Source organism: Cyprinodon variegatus, unplaced genomic scaffold, assembly GCF_000732505.1.
Source record: "Cyprinodon variegatus isolate N-32 unplaced genomic scaffold, C_variegatus-1.0 Scaffold264, whole genome shotgun sequence".
Taxonomy (NCBI): domain Eukaryota; kingdom Metazoa; phylum Chordata; class Actinopteri; order Cyprinodontiformes; family Cyprinodontidae; genus Cyprinodon; species Cyprinodon variegatus.
Genome location: NW_015150717.1, coordinates 826,128 through 843,455, shown reverse-complemented (window position 1 = coordinate 843,455; position 17,328 = coordinate 826,128). Strand labels below are relative to the sequence as shown.

At 37.1% G+C, this 17,328-nt stretch overlaps 1 protein-coding gene across 2 annotated transcripts in view; it reads left to right on the top strand.

Annotated features, from left to right (window-relative positions):
* Positions 1–17,328, top strand: part of LOC107089757 (collagen alpha-1(XXVII) chain A-like) — a 76,537-nt gene that overhangs the window by 51,627 nt on the left and 7,582 nt on the right. For both annotated transcript variants that reach the window (XM_015382708.1, XM_015382709.1), the window contains 28 exons: positions 373–426; positions 505–558; positions 781–834; positions 943–987; positions 2,626–2,679; positions 2,781–2,825; positions 2,941–2,994; positions 3,081–3,134; positions 4,809–4,862; positions 5,442–5,495; positions 8,570–8,623; positions 8,815–8,859; positions 9,646–9,690; positions 10,131–10,184; positions 10,951–11,004; positions 12,361–12,414; positions 12,510–12,563; positions 12,642–12,695; positions 12,807–12,914; positions 13,043–13,096; positions 13,209–13,316; positions 13,432–13,485; positions 14,618–14,671; positions 14,836–14,892; positions 14,987–15,040; positions 15,120–15,173; positions 15,296–15,349; positions 16,000–16,053. In XM_015382708.1, the coding sequence (XP_015238194.1) occupies positions 373–426; positions 505–558; positions 781–834; positions 943–987; positions 2,626–2,679; positions 2,781–2,825; positions 2,941–2,994; positions 3,081–3,134; positions 4,809–4,862; positions 5,442–5,495; positions 8,570–8,623; positions 8,815–8,859; positions 9,646–9,690; positions 10,131–10,184; positions 10,951–11,004; positions 12,361–12,414; positions 12,510–12,563; positions 12,642–12,695; positions 12,807–12,914; positions 13,043–13,096; positions 13,209–13,316; positions 13,432–13,485; positions 14,618–14,671; positions 14,836–14,892; positions 14,987–15,040; positions 15,120–15,173; positions 15,296–15,349; positions 16,000–16,053 (1,587 nt within the window). The remainder of the gene's footprint in view (positions 1–372; positions 427–504; positions 559–780; positions 835–942; positions 988–2,625; positions 2,680–2,780; positions 2,826–2,940; positions 2,995–3,080; positions 3,135–4,808; positions 4,863–5,441; positions 5,496–8,569; positions 8,624–8,814; positions 8,860–9,645; positions 9,691–10,130; positions 10,185–10,950; positions 11,005–12,360; positions 12,415–12,509; positions 12,564–12,641; positions 12,696–12,806; positions 12,915–13,042; positions 13,097–13,208; positions 13,317–13,431; positions 13,486–14,617; positions 14,672–14,835; positions 14,893–14,986; positions 15,041–15,119; positions 15,174–15,295; positions 15,350–15,999; positions 16,054–17,328) is intronic.

Here is a 17,328-nt window from a genome sequence, read left to right as displayed (position 1 = left end):
CTTAACATGCCCTTAAAACAAAAACAAATTAAAACAAAAATCAGTTCTTTTTTTATTGATTGATTGTTTCTCATTTTCCCTTAAAAATAAATTTCTTGGTTAAATTAAAATAATTTAAAATCTAAATATTTTTGAACCAAGCAGAGCCTTTACATGGAAGTATGTCATTGGATCAAAAGAGACTCACTGTGAGCTTTGGTGTAAAACGCTAATATTCTGACTAAGGCTCTGTAATTAGAGCTCATTTTGAATAAAAGTTTAGTACGCCTAGTGAACTATCAGATGCATAGGGAAAGGGATGAGATAACAGCATTGCAAATCTGCACATAAGCACAATGCTAGGGCATTTATATTATGTTACTTTTGTAACAGGGAAAAGTTGGAGAGAAAGGTCCTGATGGAGCACCTGGACCACCAGGCCCTGAGGTTTGCACCTGAATCTGCTCTGTTTAGGTTTATCTCCACTTTAAGAACAGAGTTCAGTTCTCTTATCGCTTGTTATAGGGTTTTCCTGGTGACATGGGACCACCGGGAGAAAACGGATTTGAAGGACCAAAGGTGAGTTAAACCATCCTCTTCACACACTCAGCTATCAACAACTAATGATCCAAAATCGAAAAAACAGAACATCTCATTGATTCCCTGTCATTGCTGCACAGCAGTGATTTCTGCTGGATATTGAAGTCATGATTCAGCTTCGTATTGATTAGGATACCATGACTGAAAGAATGTTTATATAACGATGTCAAATTACACTTTGATGCTTTTTTACCAATGAAGGGAAAACAAGGAGACAGAGGTCTACCGGGGCCCCGAGGGATACCTGGCCTAGAGGTACAACCGACAGACACTACCTCATGACATCAGCCTCCTTTTCAGTGAGTAGCGTTTAATATCCCTAAAAAATTTGTCTCACGGAGATCTGTTTTCTTTTTTTTCCAGGGAGACGAGGGACCGATCGGGCCACCGGGACCATCAGGACTTGAGGTAAAATAATAATTAGACAGGAGTTGTTTTGGGATAGTAGATAGCAAGATAAAAGAGATAACTTTATAGTCTCTGTTTCTTTTTTTTTTATATTATTATTATTATTTCACGCACCCACATATCTAATAAAATTATTTATTCTCAATAATCACTTTTCCCCTACTTTGACGACTTGACTTCTGCATGGTTAATAGTCCCACTTGGTTAATATTGTATCTCTAGAGCCAGATTATTTTTGTCCTTTGTCCTCTTGCCTTTCCTTGCTTCTTACTCTTTCATGTACGTATTTGCTCCTTCTAAAACAAAAGTTCGAACTTTAAATGTAAAAATAGATCCCTCTGTACTTCTTTCTGCTTAAAAAATGTGCACATAATTTTTGTACTACATGTATGTTTGGTCCAATGTAAAAATGCCCTTTAGAAGTGCATGATAACTAATACAGGTACACATTTAAGGTAAAAGCATCTAATTCAGACGTTCTCAGATAGCAGTGAGGTGATATAATATATTTATTCTCCCTCAGGATCAAATAAAAAAAAAAAAAACATGATTTCTGTTTTAGTGATTCTGCTGCAACTCAGATTAAAAATCAACCATGTGTAGCTCTTCACTTTGGCCGCCAGGGGGTGATAGCTGTCATCACCATATTCATGAATGGCTCAGATTTATAGCTACTATTAAAGAGAAACTGGAATATTGAAATGGGTCACTGCAGAAACAGATTAATCCTGTATTTTCCTTTCCTACGTTTTACTAACAAGTTAAAAAAATGTATATATTTTCTCTACATATGTTTTTAAAGTATTTATGCGACCTAATTGTTATCCCAGATACATCATGTGAATCTTCTTTTCTTTGTCTGCACTTTCTATCAGTCTAACTCCCTCCTCACTTGCCCACTTTCCGCCCACCTGCTTGTCTCATAATCTGACTTGTTTCTTGTCTTCAGTCCGAGTGGAAGTAGCATTTGGCTCCCGTGGGAGCTCTGGCGAGCCGCCAGACGTGAACCTGTACCTCACTGCTCTAACACATCCTCAGTCCTTGCTTTAATTTTCTTTTTTACAATGCATACAGATTTTCATATGACCATCCTTGGTCTTACTCTTTGGCATTGCACCTTTTGTTCATTATTTTTTATCCGTTTGGTCATAAACTTTTGGACATTAATATAAATCAAGTAACAGGAAGTCACAAGTTCTGGAGAGCAACTATTTATCTTTATATTGCAACTTAAATTGACATTTATTGCCTGTTTGAGTGAAATAAAGTGTAAGTTAACAATTTTACTAAAGCTGCCAACCAATGTGAGCTAAATCTTTGGAAAAACTGAGTCACTCAGTCTCATGGAGTTTGGCTGAGACATTTCTGACCTGGAGTTATTGCTGGTTCAGAAAAAAAAAAAGCTCATAGTCACTGAACACTTAGGCAGGCAGCCCGTCTAAATGTGCTGTCAGCAATACCTGCCTGTTTGGCAGATGATGGCATGCACACAGGAGATATTTTTCACCCACCCACTAAACTGTCCATCTTGTAAACAGACCCCTTCGACTCACTGAGAGTTTGTTATTAATATGAAAAAGTGCTCAGTGACCGCCTGTTACTCACAGTTCGTTATTCCGCTGCTCTTCTTTTTTTCAGGGTAGATTGGGAAGAAAAGGATTTCCTGGGAAGGTTGGCCCAGAGGGAGTTAAGGTGAATAAACTCTAACTCATTTGCCAGTGCTTTCCTTTTTTTACAGGAAAGATGCACTTTTCATGATTACTTCATGAATAATAGTGGATTTGCATCTGCAGGGAGAAGGCGGTATCCCAGGAAAAGTTGGTCCCATGGGAGAAAGAGTAAGAATCCCTGACATTGCCTCTTCCTGTGTTGAATGATGGTACTTTTTCCCAAGCTACTTATCCATTAGACGCTTTCCATTTATCCATCCAACGCTGAGTCTCTGTTTTTTAGGGCTTGGTGGGTTTTATCGGACCTGTGGGAGAGGCAGGGCTGGCAGGAGAGAAGGTAAGAAAATGAAAACAAAGGACTTGCATGTGTCAATTCAGTCCAAAATAAGTCCTAAAGTAAGTTTTATACTTTGTACAATTTAGGGAGATCGAGGGGAGATGGGCCTTCCTGGACCACCTGGAGTAAAAGGATCAACGGTAAAAAAAAAAAAAAGCACTGAAAAATATCTGTTATTATGTGTGCCACTTAACATCTCAGCATGCTAGATCAAGTGCAAGATGGTTCATCTGTAGACCCATGATTACTGTGTCTCATGATACTCCTTTGCACTTTTAGTGTTGTGGGGACACGCCTCTTTTTCTCTGCTTGGCCTCAATTTCAGACTTTCAGATTTTTGATTCTGGTTTCACTCCCTACACTGCCACCTACTGGACAGCTAATATCATTTTGAAACCTGCAGGCATGGCCAGTTGTCAAACAGATATGGGGAGCGGGGACCTAGGTTTAATTATGTGTCCATTAAAGCAGGCATCATGTATCACTGACAATATTATTCATTAATCTTTTAAAAACTAAATTTGCTTGTTTGAGTCTAAGATGACTGAAAGCAATTGGGAAAGGAGGTCTGAGATTTCTGTCCTAATGGTATTTGCAGAGAGATCTTCATTCATACTGTCTTATCACTGTTACATCTTGTGTTCACCAAATGGCAAAACAAGTCGGAATAAAAAAGGTGTGAAACTTGTTCAAACAAAGGAAGAAGTCATCCCAATGGAACCCTCACAATGATTTACTTGCTGTTTGGGAATGTATTACCGCAGGAAGTACTTAGTCATCCTTTTGCATGTAGGCTAAAAATGCTAATATATTATAGGTTTGTTTATTTTAGTTTTTTTAAACACTTCCCTTCACTTTGTTTATTGGACTGTTTGTTCAATCTAGAAAACAAATGAGGGGCATAGATTAGATGTTTCCTTTGAAAAAGCTCCAAGTTGCTCAGACAATAAACATACCATCAACTTTTAAATATGGCAAATATGCACTTTGTTGTTTTTGCATCTTTTTTTTTAATGAACCATTCAGTCTACATGGCTGTTTGGAGAGGAGAAAGATTTAGTCATCAGTGCTGTTGGCCTACTGCCAGCTCGACTCCCTTGAGGACATTACCACTCATACACATTCTCACTTAAAAGGAAGATCTTTGTTGGCTCGCTCCCTCAGCTCTAAAACAGAAACAGACCTCTTGGAAAAGAAGGCATCACTGAAAGTGAGAGAAGCTGCTAACAGAAAGCTCTTACTGTAAGCATCAATGTTTTATTTCTGTGGGCTCATGACGTCAGAGGTGCTTACTATGCTGTAAGGCCAGCAGTCTGAATGGACTTTATTGTTCTCAGATGTTCTGGGGATTCTGACCAAAACATTCCCCATTATTCCGTTAGGCTTTACTAACGGCCTGGCCAGCAAATCAAGTCCAATTGAAAAAAAGGAACGAGAAAGGAAATAAGCCAGAAGTGATATGTTTTCCTATATAAAATCAGCTCCTCTAGCTGTCCTCTGCCCTCTCCTTTCTTATTTTCTTAAAACCATGCACTGAACATATTTTCAAATGATGACAATGTTTCTGCAGAAGGAAAAATTGAATGCTTCCCTTTGCCAAACTATGCTCAGTCTAGGTTTTGGACTGAATTAATAAAGACAATTCCTTAATTAATTGCAAATTAGATAATTTACTCCAGATTAACTTCTGTGCTGTTCAACCAATAGTTGATATTAATTTTATTAATAACCCATTAAACCTCCATAAATATATTTTTTGTGTAATTTAGAGTCATATTTTTTATTTTTTTTTTGTCATTTGTGCAAAACAATAGGGTCACCCAGGCACTCCAGGTGAAACCGGACCTGCTGGACCACCAGGAAGAACAGTAAGTTATCACTCCTTATTTTTCCCAATTTTTTTTTGGTTAAAATGAATGCTCTTTTTACTACAACTGTAAGTTTAGCAACTGTAGACAATCTTGCTCTGTAGGACTAGTATTCCCAGTATGCTGCAGTGGTTTCCTGAGGATTATGAACTGTGACAGCCTCCTGCTGAATGTGCATTATCCTCCTGTCAGTCAAAAACCCAACACCTAATACCAATTACAAGCTGCTACCGGCCCCCCTTGTCCTCTTGGTGTGTCTTTACTATAGCCATACTTGGTTTAGAACAGGCCCTGCACTGGTTCAAAGTGGGGGCCACTGAGCCACCAAAACAAACATAAACATGGAGCTATGGGGGCAGCAGGATGGGATTCCTGAGCAAGCTCTTTAATTGGTGTGAGTGACAGATCTAGCAACAAACCCTATACTGTGTTCCTGAGGTCACGCTGCTCTCTCCCTGGGGTCAATGGCTAGGGGGCCCTCTGGTCCTTCAGTGTAAACCTTTGTTTTATCTTTCCATCCTTCTTTTTCCCACCCCCTCTCTTTCCCTATTTATTCCCCTCTTTTTCTCTCTTCATTAGGGCCCTCCTGGAGCAAGTGGGCCAGCCGGTACAAGAGGTCCCAAAGGCTTGCGGGTAAGTTAGAAGGTTGTTGTCTCTGAAAACTTCCTCATACAGTTTGGCAAAGCAAGTGTGTGTGAATGCTGGGATGTTTGTATATAGAAACAATATACTGCTGTGGACTGCTACTAGAAGAACATAGGGAAGTGATGAAGAGCTGCCAAGGACTCATTTTATCATATTAAAACCAAGCTATGAAGGCATTTTACTGCCAGTTATGAGGTAAATGAAAAAGTAACACAGCATTGTGAATTCACTGGAAAAGGAAACCTGCTTTTATGTTTTTATGAGAAAGAAAAAAAATTGAAACTTTGGCATGATATAATATTCATCTTCCCTGAGTCAATACGATTCAGACAGCCAGTCAGACACTACAGCTTGTAATTTTGCAGGGCAAATAATCCCCTTTCCTGACACCATCAGGATTTAAACCCAAACTCAAACATACCTACCCCAAAAAGGGACTTACAACTTTAATTTAGTAATGTTTGTTCCCTAATTTTAAGGTAAAGAAGCTTAAATCAGACTAAATGTTATCCTTTTACCCTTCTGTTATTTAAGAATATTAGTTCTGTGTGGTGAGGTTTGGTTTTTGTTTTGTCTTTGTTTAGTGATCCCAGGTATAAAGGAGAAAATAGTTTCTTTTTATTTAATCAGAATGGGAGACTGGCCTTAGTGTGGTTGACCTGGGCGCACTCTTCAGTCTTTCCCTTTTGTCAATGTGGATATCCATAGGTTACCCTGCCTGACTTGTCCAAGATTAATCGGTTACCCAAATTGACCCTAAAACACAATAGTCCTTCTGAGCAACAAATGCAGCAACTTGCAGAAATAAAGCTGAAAGGCGAATTTGTGAGGCTGGATCCAGTTTAAAATTCCTCTATATGAACACCATGTATTTTCTGTGTTAACCTGGATTTAGAGTAAACATCTGCTTCTTCTCAGATCCTAAACTTGTTGAGCAAAAAAGACAAGACCAGGGACAAAAAAATTAAAGTGTTTATTGCAGGACTGGTTTAACAAATAACATAATGAAAAGGGGCATCTGACTATCGGCTAGTTTATCAGCTAAAAAGTGAAAGAGTGTGACTCCAATACAAAGCAAAAATACATGGTCATCCACCTAACTGTGTATAAATCAGAGAGGTAGCCAGAATATCTGATGAAATTCTGCAGAAATCCACTTCTCAGGCTTGAAAATCTACTGAGGGAATGACTGAGAGACATGCACTCAACATGTCGTCCCTTTATAGAAAAAAATCAAAGACATCTTTGTTGAAAACAAACAAAAAAAAAATTTGATTTATCCCGTTAACAGTTTGCCATAATCCGTGTAGGTAACCCAGCAAATGTGAGTAAGAAGTTAACTCAGGTCAGGTCGAAAGCTTTTTGCTTGAATGCATAGCCTTGTCACTGCATTCCTGTCCAAACCATCTGTATGGCGGTGACATCATCATTCTGAGTGGATGTTTTCTTCGGCATGGAAGGGTAAGCTGGTTGATAGGAAAGAGGTAGACCAATCCTGGACAAAATCCACCACTGTCCCGTTGGGACAGTGACATTAATGTATATGATTAATGTATATGAGAAGTCGGATGAAAAAAAAAACAGCAATCCTAGAAGAAAAATCGCTAAAAGAGCTGGGCTAAGGTTTAGCTCCCAGCATGTGTTAGAAAAGCTCATAGGAAGTCAAGGCTAACTCTTCTTGGCTAAATCCTCAGACCAGTCTGACTCAATGTCATTCAGCTTCATAGAAAGAGTATAGATTTCAAAGCAATTAGAGGCCTATTGCCAATAACCTATAGATGGATGTCACACCTAAGCGGTCATGCTAAAAAGATGATATTTATTTTACCTGTAAGTTACCATTTATTTGCCTCTTTGTGTTTGTAAAGTTCAAAATAAACTATGACATTGTGGAGAAAATTCCAGGAGTGTATGATATTTTAGTGCTTACAAACTAACCAAACTATGAAATCAGGCTTGTGGATGTCGTAAATGAAGAATGTCATGTCCCATAAAATGCGCTGGATCTAATACTTGCATCTCAACATACCTGGGACTAATGATTGCTCAAACCAACAAATCCTTGTTTAATATGTACCATGCTGCAGAGCACATCCCAACTACTCAGCATTTTGTAGTTGTGTCTGAGCTGGTTTGGATTGAACTTGTCACATTCATCCTGCTGGTTTTCATTTGCCTGCCTCTCTTGTTTTATTTCTTTCCATTTTTTTTTCATTTGGCTCGAAGCAGTGGAGGAAATATTTCCACTACTCATCGGCTAATCAGCCAATGTAAACTCAAGCAGCGGGTAGCAGGTACCCCAGACAGGAATGTTAATGAGCAGTTCCCATTCAGCTCTATGGATAATAGGCTTATAGCACTACAGCTATTGTTATTTCCTCTGGGTTAAACTCCCACTGTGCATGGTCATCAATCAGTCAAACAAAAAGGGCTTCTTCAAGGTGATGTTGATGAGAAAATTCCAGGCAAAAAAAACTCATATATACATGCAATAACATTATTAAGCTGATGTAGATGTATGATATATTTACTGTTAATGTGTTATCATTTCTTGATTATCAGTAAAGTAGCATCTTCCAGAATAAAGCTTAGAGATTTTACTGGATGCAGGTGCAAAACAGCTGGAGTGTATTGGTACACTGCCTGACTCTCATTTATTTTTATTGGTTCCTGATAGAAAAAGTTAAAGCAGTTTAGATTAATTATGTTTGAAGGTTCTGCACATGTAGTCTAAACAGTTATACTGTGCTGATCTTGTGTTTATTTAGGTGTGAAATGAAATTGCCAGAAGGGTCATTACTCTATACATAAAGTCCTTGACTACATCCCCAGATTATAATTTGGAGTTGTTATTGAAAGCTCTGTTTTATGAAATAAAATTCAATAATTAAATGAATAATAAAATAATCCTAACAAAAATGTGTTCTTTCTTTCATACTTTTCCAAATAAGTGGCATTGCAACCCACACAGTCCCTCTGACATGAGGACATGTTTTGTGTGTTTGTCTGGTAGTGTTACAGTGACCTCTATTGGTGAAGTGACACATGTCTTGTTTACTCAGGGAGCGAGGGGGCCTGATGGTCCAACAGGAGAGGTGGGGTCAGAGGGCAAGAAGGTAAGGATGGTGGCATTTACTCAAATTACACTCTAGAACTCCAGATAACAAATTATATTTTCATACATATTCTACATGACAGACATTATGAAAAACAATCTAAAGATACTGAAGCCAACCTGTACACATGTTCCCTTTTTTAAATACTGTCAATTTACCTCTGATTTTCTGCACCTTTCTTTTAACTAAAGGGTCCCGTTGGGCCTCCAGGAAAACTAGGCTTCCCAGGATCACAGGTAAAGCTTTCGAACATTTTCCCTTTTATTTTTTCTTCATCAGATGCAGTTTTTTGCTCTTTTAGAGCACATGTGTTGTACCAGCAGTCATCTGATTCTGATATTAAGCTAAGCAGAAATGATCATGTTTTGACTGTGGTCATCTAATTAAAGAGTGATATTTTAGATTATATAACATATTAAAGTTTATGATCAGGTTTAAATATGTTATCAGAGACCATATATATATCTATATACTGATGTATATAGATATATATAATTTCTTTTTCAATCACAGGATTTGTAAAAGCTCACAGTGTGTCTCAAAGATACTTGTATCCCAAAAATGGCAAATCCTACATGAATGCTTGATTCTAATTACTTTCCATAAATTCTTTTATTCCAGATTAGGTGATTAAATCAGCTTCCATGACTCGAAGCCAAAACTAAGATTGACCATGTTTTTTTTATTGTTTATAATTAAAAAACAAAGAAAGAACAAAGAAACCCCCATTAATCTTTTTCTTCTCACTTCAGAATTATGCTGTTTTGCTACGGCTCTTGCATAAATGCAATGTAATAAATATAATATAGGAAAAAGCTGAATCAGCATCAAAACCTTTTCAAGGCTCTGTATTTTTAGTAACTTTTAGTAACACTCTTAATATCTATATGAAACATGATCGATGAGTCACTTTAATTTCCTCGTTCCTTATTACTGTGTTTAAGTAACATTGAAGAAATCATTTTTTCAGACAAGTTTGATTTCCGACTTTTTTAATCCTATCTTTTATTGTGTTGTTCCAGGGAAAGATCGGAGAGCCGGGAGACACTGGGCCTAAAGGTTTTCCTGTAAGTTTGGCATGCTTCTTTAAAGAATTTAAAAATATAGATCAGTGACAGAACAATAGATGCTCAATTAATTAATGATTCAAACAACTTTTGTAAACCTTTAATCACTTAATGCATATTTAAACTGGAATACCATAGAGCTGCAAGACTTTGTTAGACATTTGCTGTGGAGGAATTATGGATTTATTGTTCAAATCATTTGTAAAAGGGAACTATGAGAGACAACGGAGGAAAAGGTACCTGAGAAGGATGTCATTTTTAACACTAATTGACTCTCATAGTCTATTTTGAAAGTACAGAGGAAGAAAGTTACTAATCTGAATCATAATATATCATCGTCTATTAAAAGAGAAAAAATATTTTTTGTTAACTACTGGACAGGTGATTATTAGATGAGGCACTGATGTATTCCTAAACTCACTGTCTTATGTTGTTCTCAGGGTATCCAAGGGCCTTCTGGACCTCCGGGGGACAAGGGGATAGCTGGGGACCCAGTATGTTAAGACTTTTAAATACTTTATTACCCCCTTTTATTGATATGCTTACCTCCAAATTCAAAACAATGATTTCTAATCTCTTTTATTTCTGCTTGCTCTGTTGCCACCCTCTCTTTGTGATAACAATCTAGTTCATTTAAATGTCGTCCTATCTTTTTGTAAACCTTAACTAAATTCATGAATTTATTCCTATAATTGCTGACAAATGCTTTGCATGTTTCCTCTGATATTTGAAGATTATCTAGCTAATCTAGATTTCCTGTGAGAATTTAAACAGGAAGACAACCTTCCTTCCTTCCTTCCTTCCTTCCTTCCTTCCTTCCTTNCTTCTTTCAGTCCTTGCCTTCCCTTTCTATCCTTCCTTCCTTCCTTCCTTCCTTCCTTCCTTCCTTCCTTCCTTCCTTCCTTCCTTCCTTATTTTGTAGAGTTGATACAGCCTTTTTGTGTAACTGAATTCAGTGGTAGACTAAACATTTCTGAGGTATTGCTGATACCTGGTTTTTGCTCTCTTTAAACAATGACAAAAGTGGTAGATTTAGGCAGTCTTCATTTTGGGACTGCTTTAAATTATCTGGTGAGATACTGCATTTTTAGGATCAAGAAGTGTAAATAACCTGCATATTGTGTCGGTTAGATCATTAACAGGCTCGATCCATATATTTTCTGGTTGTTTCTCTGTTGTGTTATTGTTTCTTGTACATGTCAAAATATATTTGTTTTCTTAAAATAAGTAAGTTTTATGCAACCTCAATCTCCTTTGCAGGGACCACCTGGACCACCTGGAACTGTGGGACTTTTAGGAGAAATTGGTCCCAAGGTAAGCTAACATGCAATACCATGAAAAACTAATACTTGAAACTATTTTTCATTGAGATTTAATTTAGAAGACCAACACATAGTGCAAAACTGTGAAAATAAGACCCAATTTAAGAGCTAAGATCCCTAATAAGAATAAGATGACCCATGGCTTGTGCAAACAAAAGTTTGTATGGGCAGTTAATGGGCATGTTGGTAAGACAAACTGGTATAGACTATGCTATTTAAATTATAATTTTGAGGACATATTACCAATAAGACAAGATTTGGAAAATAAATCATCTGGATTGTTTTAGCTGTTCTAACCAATGAATGTCAGTCCGTGTGTCTTTCTACGCACTCTAAATGCCCAATTTTTTTTTTTTTTTTTTTTAATGAAGGTATAATTTTTTTTTTTTGTCTTTTTATTTTATTTTCATAGTGTAAGTTCCAGAGTTCTTGCATATGTTTTCCCACCTTGGTGACAAGTTGAAATGACACCAGTGTTGTAACCATTGCAGACTTTGTGGTTTCAGCACCCCCGATGTGTGGACAGCGGCAATAAGATAGTGATATACTAAGAGAAGTTCTTTATTTCTTAATATTATAATACAAAAACAACTAAGACTCATTCTGAGAGTGAAGTCAATTTTTCCAATTTCACCATCAAATTGAGGACAAGTTGTTGCAAAGTGAGGTCATTTTGCAGGTCCTCACATGCTATGTTTGTGGGTGTATAATAAAAATATATATTTAAAAAACAGGGATATATCCTTTCCCTTAGGGAAAAGAACTCAATCAGATTTACTGCAGTTTGTTACTTAGATTATCATTATTGTTTTCAAAAGACATACTTGTGGCAAGCTACTTTTCCTTTAGATTTTATATTTGTGATTAAAGATACGAATGGGCAAATGCAATGCAACAAACCAATATTAAGGCCTCGTACCTCTGAAGTGTGTCCCACGCAGCTAGAAAACACTCTGAATCACAGCTCCTTCTTACACCTTCGCATTCAGAGATACACACACACACAGACACACTTCCCCATGAAAGCTTCCTGAGCTATTAGTTCCAAGCTTAGTTATTTTCCAAACTGCACCTTTTTTTTAAACTATCAGTGAATATTTAGCTACAGATAAAATGTTGGGAAAATAATTCTTAGCTTCCTCCAATGATGCTGTGATTTCATAATACTGTTATAATTATAATATACAATTTCTCCTTCTGAACTAATCAACTGCTACAGATATGCTTCTTTCATCGTAGTGAATAATGGGACTAAGCATTTATATAATGTTAACATAATATGGAACTAGTCTGCCATTTAAATGAAATTAAATATATATTTATTTATTATTTCATTTTATTCTCCAAGGGTCCTGATGGCAAAGAGGGTGAACCAGGAGTTCCAGGTGAATCTGGGCCGAAGGTGAGCAAACAAAACCATTGGAGTTTATTGTAAATGCTTCATTAAGGGTTATTTTGTTTTTGTTTTTTAACTAAAACTCTGTCTTGGAAATGCAGGGGGGCATTGGACCACCAGGGAACATTGGAGAACAAGGATTGATAGGACAGAGAGTGAGTTTGTCTGAATTATTTTAAATATTATTAAAAAGGGGGAGAATCGGTTCATTCTGTAGCTTTGTATATGTGTAGGGAGCGCCAGGACTAGAGGGTGAAGCTGGTCCAGCTGGTCCTGATGGAGCCAAGGTGAACAGCATTACATTCTACATTCATTGTTGCATAACTAACTCATTTAACAAGTCAGTTAAAAATCAGCTTTGATACACAGAATCCTAAGAGGTTTTCGTGTTCATACAGGGTGAAAAGGGTGACATGGGTCAGGAGGGTGACAAAGGCGAAAAGGGTGAAACTGGACTAAAGGGAAAAGAAGGTCCATCTGGTATGCCTGGACTCACTGGCGTCAGGGTAAGTGACCGGTCTTTCTGCTTTACGTCCAGGCATAAGAATATTTTTCATAAACTTACTACAGATTAGGTTTATATACATTAATTAGATATTTATACATACATTTTGTTATCTTAATTTTGTTTAAGGGTGCAGAAGGGAAGCCTGGTAAAATTGGTGAACGAGGCAAACCAGGCCCAAAGGTAACAACATGAACTCATCTCTAGCAAAATACTAATTAGAACCCTAAAACCTTACACTAACAGGAAGACAAATCATAAGCTTTATGTTAATTTTCATGCTTTGAATATGTAGGGTGCTAAGGGTCAGCTGGGTCACCTTGGAGAAACGGGAACAGTAGGAGAGACTGGACCGCCAGGATTTGTTGGGCCAAAGGGTTCCAGGGGAACTATTGGACATACGGTAAAGTAGAACAGTAATGATGAAGACACTCTCAAAGCAACATTATGTGAACTGAACAAACAAGATGATACCATTCAGTGGATGGTGGGCTTGACTGTACATTGCTTACCTTCAGGGAGCTCCTGGTCGGATGGGTCAACAAGGGGAAACCGGTCTTCCAGGTTATGAGGTAAGGTAAACAATTGAACTTTTTAACATTTTGTCACAAGGCAACCTTAAACCTCAATGCAATTTAATGGCATTTTATGTGATCAACAAACAAAAAGTAGAAAGGAATTGTGACGTAGAGGGAAACTAATTTATTATTTTTACAACTTTTCGCAAATAAAATGTTTAGATAACTCTGAGCTCAAGTTGTTTTGAAAGTTGTTAAACGTTTGCTAGTGAAGCATATATTAGAATAAAAAAAAAAAAAAGTTGCAAGAAGAAATCCAAAAAAATACTAAGACCATCAGTGGCACAGTAGTTAGCGCAAGATCCATGTATGGAGGACTTAGTCCTCGACGTGGCCAACATTGCTGTATGTTTCCAACCCTCTCTCATCCCCCGTTTCCTGTAATCCCACTGCATTAAAAAAAGAGCCACTAGTGCCATAAAAACCTAAAAAAAGACCATCATAAGTCCTGTTAAAGACAAGCAAACAAGACATGTAAAATGTTCCTGTTTCCTTGAAACCAAAATGGAACCTTTAGAAATGGCAATAACTTGTGCAATATATAATGTGCAATTACTATTTGGTACCCTGTGCAGTAACCTGTTTCTCTATATCTGATTCCCAGTGTAATAACTATATATATCACTATGAATATCCATCTATATAGATACCCATGTAAACGCCCTGTGCAATAACCCCTGTATAATGATCCTATTTTTTTTTTTTAAAGCTGTTGCACTGTATATATCCCATGCACCTCAACTGTGAGATCAATAAAGTCAATCAATTAATCAAAATTAAAATTCCAAAATGGAATTCCAATGGTTTAAATGAAATAGTGTCAGCATTTAGGAGGGAAGAAATTATAGAAATGATAAATGGATGATTGTCACTAAATACAGGGGGAAAATGTGTGATAGACTGCAAAATCCTTGGATGGAGGTTTATCATCCAGCAGTACAATGATCCTAAGCTATAGAGATATGGTGTCTTGTTTTGTTGATCCAATTTCAGTAAAAAGTGGTTCTACAAAGAATTAGTTCAATGAGACTGAAAGCAAATATACTTTGATTGTTTGGATGGAGATTATGGCACATTTTGTTAGGAACTGAACTATGTCACTGCTTTTGTTGTCCCTTTCTCACAGGGCCATCGTGGACCACAGGGACCCATGGGCCGTCCAGGACCAAAAGGTGAAAAGGTACACCTCATTCAATTTATTTGCAAAGTAAATCTCTTTTTTTTTCGTGCTCTCTTTCTCAGTCTGATCTTAGCATTAGCTGCAAATGTCCCACTATAAATGGAATGGCCTACAAGGCATTCCAGTTTGTGTAAATTTACAACATTGAATTTGTCTTTGTTCAGGGTGAGCAGGGGGATGATGGGAAGCAAGAAGGTCCTCCTGGTCCTCCTGGTCTCATAGTAAGTCCCATTTAACTCATGCGTCTGTTTATTTCAATTCAAAACTAAAGCAAATCAGAAATCCTGCATTTCATTTATGTATTTCCTTTTTCAGGGGCCCCCAGGTGACAGAGGAGAGAGGGGTGAATCAGGAGACCCAGGTTACCAAGTAGGTACAATAGATTATTTTGAAAACACTTTCTTATATGTGTCGATGAAGGGTTTTAACTTTCTTTCAATGCATCTAGGGTCAAATTGGTTTGGATGGAGAAAGAGGTAGACCTGGAGCCACTGGACAACCAGTGAGTGACACAACATTTGGTTTTTATGCACAGCTGAATATAAACATAGAAAACATCACAGCCGTTGATGCAGGTTTCTATGATATGCTTTAATTTACGAAAAATAAAAATGTCAATTTTAGGGCCATGCTGGATCGCGTGGACAAAAAGGACCTAAAGGTTCCAAAGGAGATCAAGTAAGGATGTAGTAAAAATATTAAATATCTGTAAGCATATTTGCAGAGTTAAGCATTTAAAATGAAGGATTAGAGATGTTTATTTTCGGGGTAAATTTCTACTTTCTGTATCTGAGTCTTTTGATTTCAGTGCCCCATAGTCAAGGTTAAAAAAATATAGCAAAAACAACTTGAACTTTGAAACATCAGTATTGTAGTTTAGTGTCAAAAGATGATGCACACTTATCAGGTTATTGCTTTAAAGTCTGATTTAATTATGTTTACTTATGTACATATGTTTTTCATACTTTTGTAAAGCAGGACTTTTTTTGCATTTGCTGTTACAGTAGTTTTTTTTTTAAAGTGACAGACCAGAGAACTTTTTTCACTGCTAGAGATTTATCAGGTATATGTAATGAACTTGTTAAGTTCTACACTCTCAGACACCAAATAATAGCACCATTTAAAACATTCTTCATGCACTAGCATCACAACAAAATTTTACAGGTTTATTAAAATGGAGAGATAATGGAATTTAGAAAAATAGAAATAACAAAAAGGATAATCATTCTTAGATCCACAGAAAATTATTGTTATTGGAACATGATTTATAATTAAATGTATTTACCTACGGTATTTCACGTTACTTTTTTTTTTTTCTTTTCATTCAGGGTCAAAAAGGCAAAAAAGGACAGCCTGGACAAAAAGGAGCCAGAGGAGCTGAGGTATGTTATCAATATAATGAGATATTTCCTAATATTCTACTTTGCTTCAATGGTGATACAAATCTGGCCTGGCAGCACACGTGCTTTATGCACTTTTTCTTTTGTCAGGGTTGGGATTTTCACTAATGTGAAGTTTTTGAAACAAAACAAATAAATTGTGGGAAAAAAATGTATGTACAACAAGTAAAACGTCATCTTTATTTAGGACATTATTTCCTTTGATTTAGATTTTGTTGTTAAAAGGACCAACTGACTGTTGCTCCAAAGTATGCTATGGTGGAGCTGTCATTTTGACTTTGTTAAATACTGCAAGAGAAGGCGACTCATTCTTGTTGCTGAGATTAGACTTAATTCTAAAAAGAGAAAAAAGAAAATCCCTAAATGTTTTGATGTGTGTGATCCTATTTAACATTTTTATTTATTTAAAGAAAATCATTCTTATTTAAAACATTTACCAGATGGGTAATGTAGACATATGATATCTCTTTTTTTATCTCCATACAAGAAATATATAAAGTGAAAAAATATTGCCATCTCCTTAACTTTTCATGGTGTTACACCTTGAGTGAATTTAGATTTTATATGACATTCAAACATTAAGTTGTGTGTAATTGTGCAAGCAATGTTAAAAAATATGTGAAAAAATATATATTATTCTTCACCCAGAAGAATATATACTATATACTGTATATATATGTATATGTATGTAATGATCTCTAAATGTTGGACCCAGAATTCGAGGCGAGACAGGCAGTGGGAAAGTTCAAAACGTTTGTTTAAAACAAACAGGAGTGCGGGGCTGCTTGTCTGCTGCGGGGCAGGTCAGTGACTGGATAGTCGGGCTGATCACTACTAGGAGCAAAGTCACTGACCTGATTCAAAGTTCAGTCCGTTCTAGGAGGAAAGAGTTGAATCCAAAAAGGAGGTTAATCCCCAGGTTGCGGCGGGTGCCGCCCCCAGAGTTCCTAGAAAGAGCGGAGCAGGCGCCAGCCGACGCCGGGCAGCAACAGTGTCCTTGAGGGGGATATTCAAAGCCGGAGTCAGAAGACAGATCCAGGTTCCGAAGCCAGTAGAATCCAGGAATCAGTCCAGAACAGATCAGACAAACGGTGCAGACAGGGGCAAGGCAAAACTCCGGATCAGAAACAGGTCAGGAAAATAGAACAGACTTCAGAAAGCTAGAGTTAATCTCACCAAACTACTCGAATAACCTGGCGCTGATGGAAGGCAAGCACACAACATAAACCAGGTGGAAATGATGAGCTTTAATCAGCC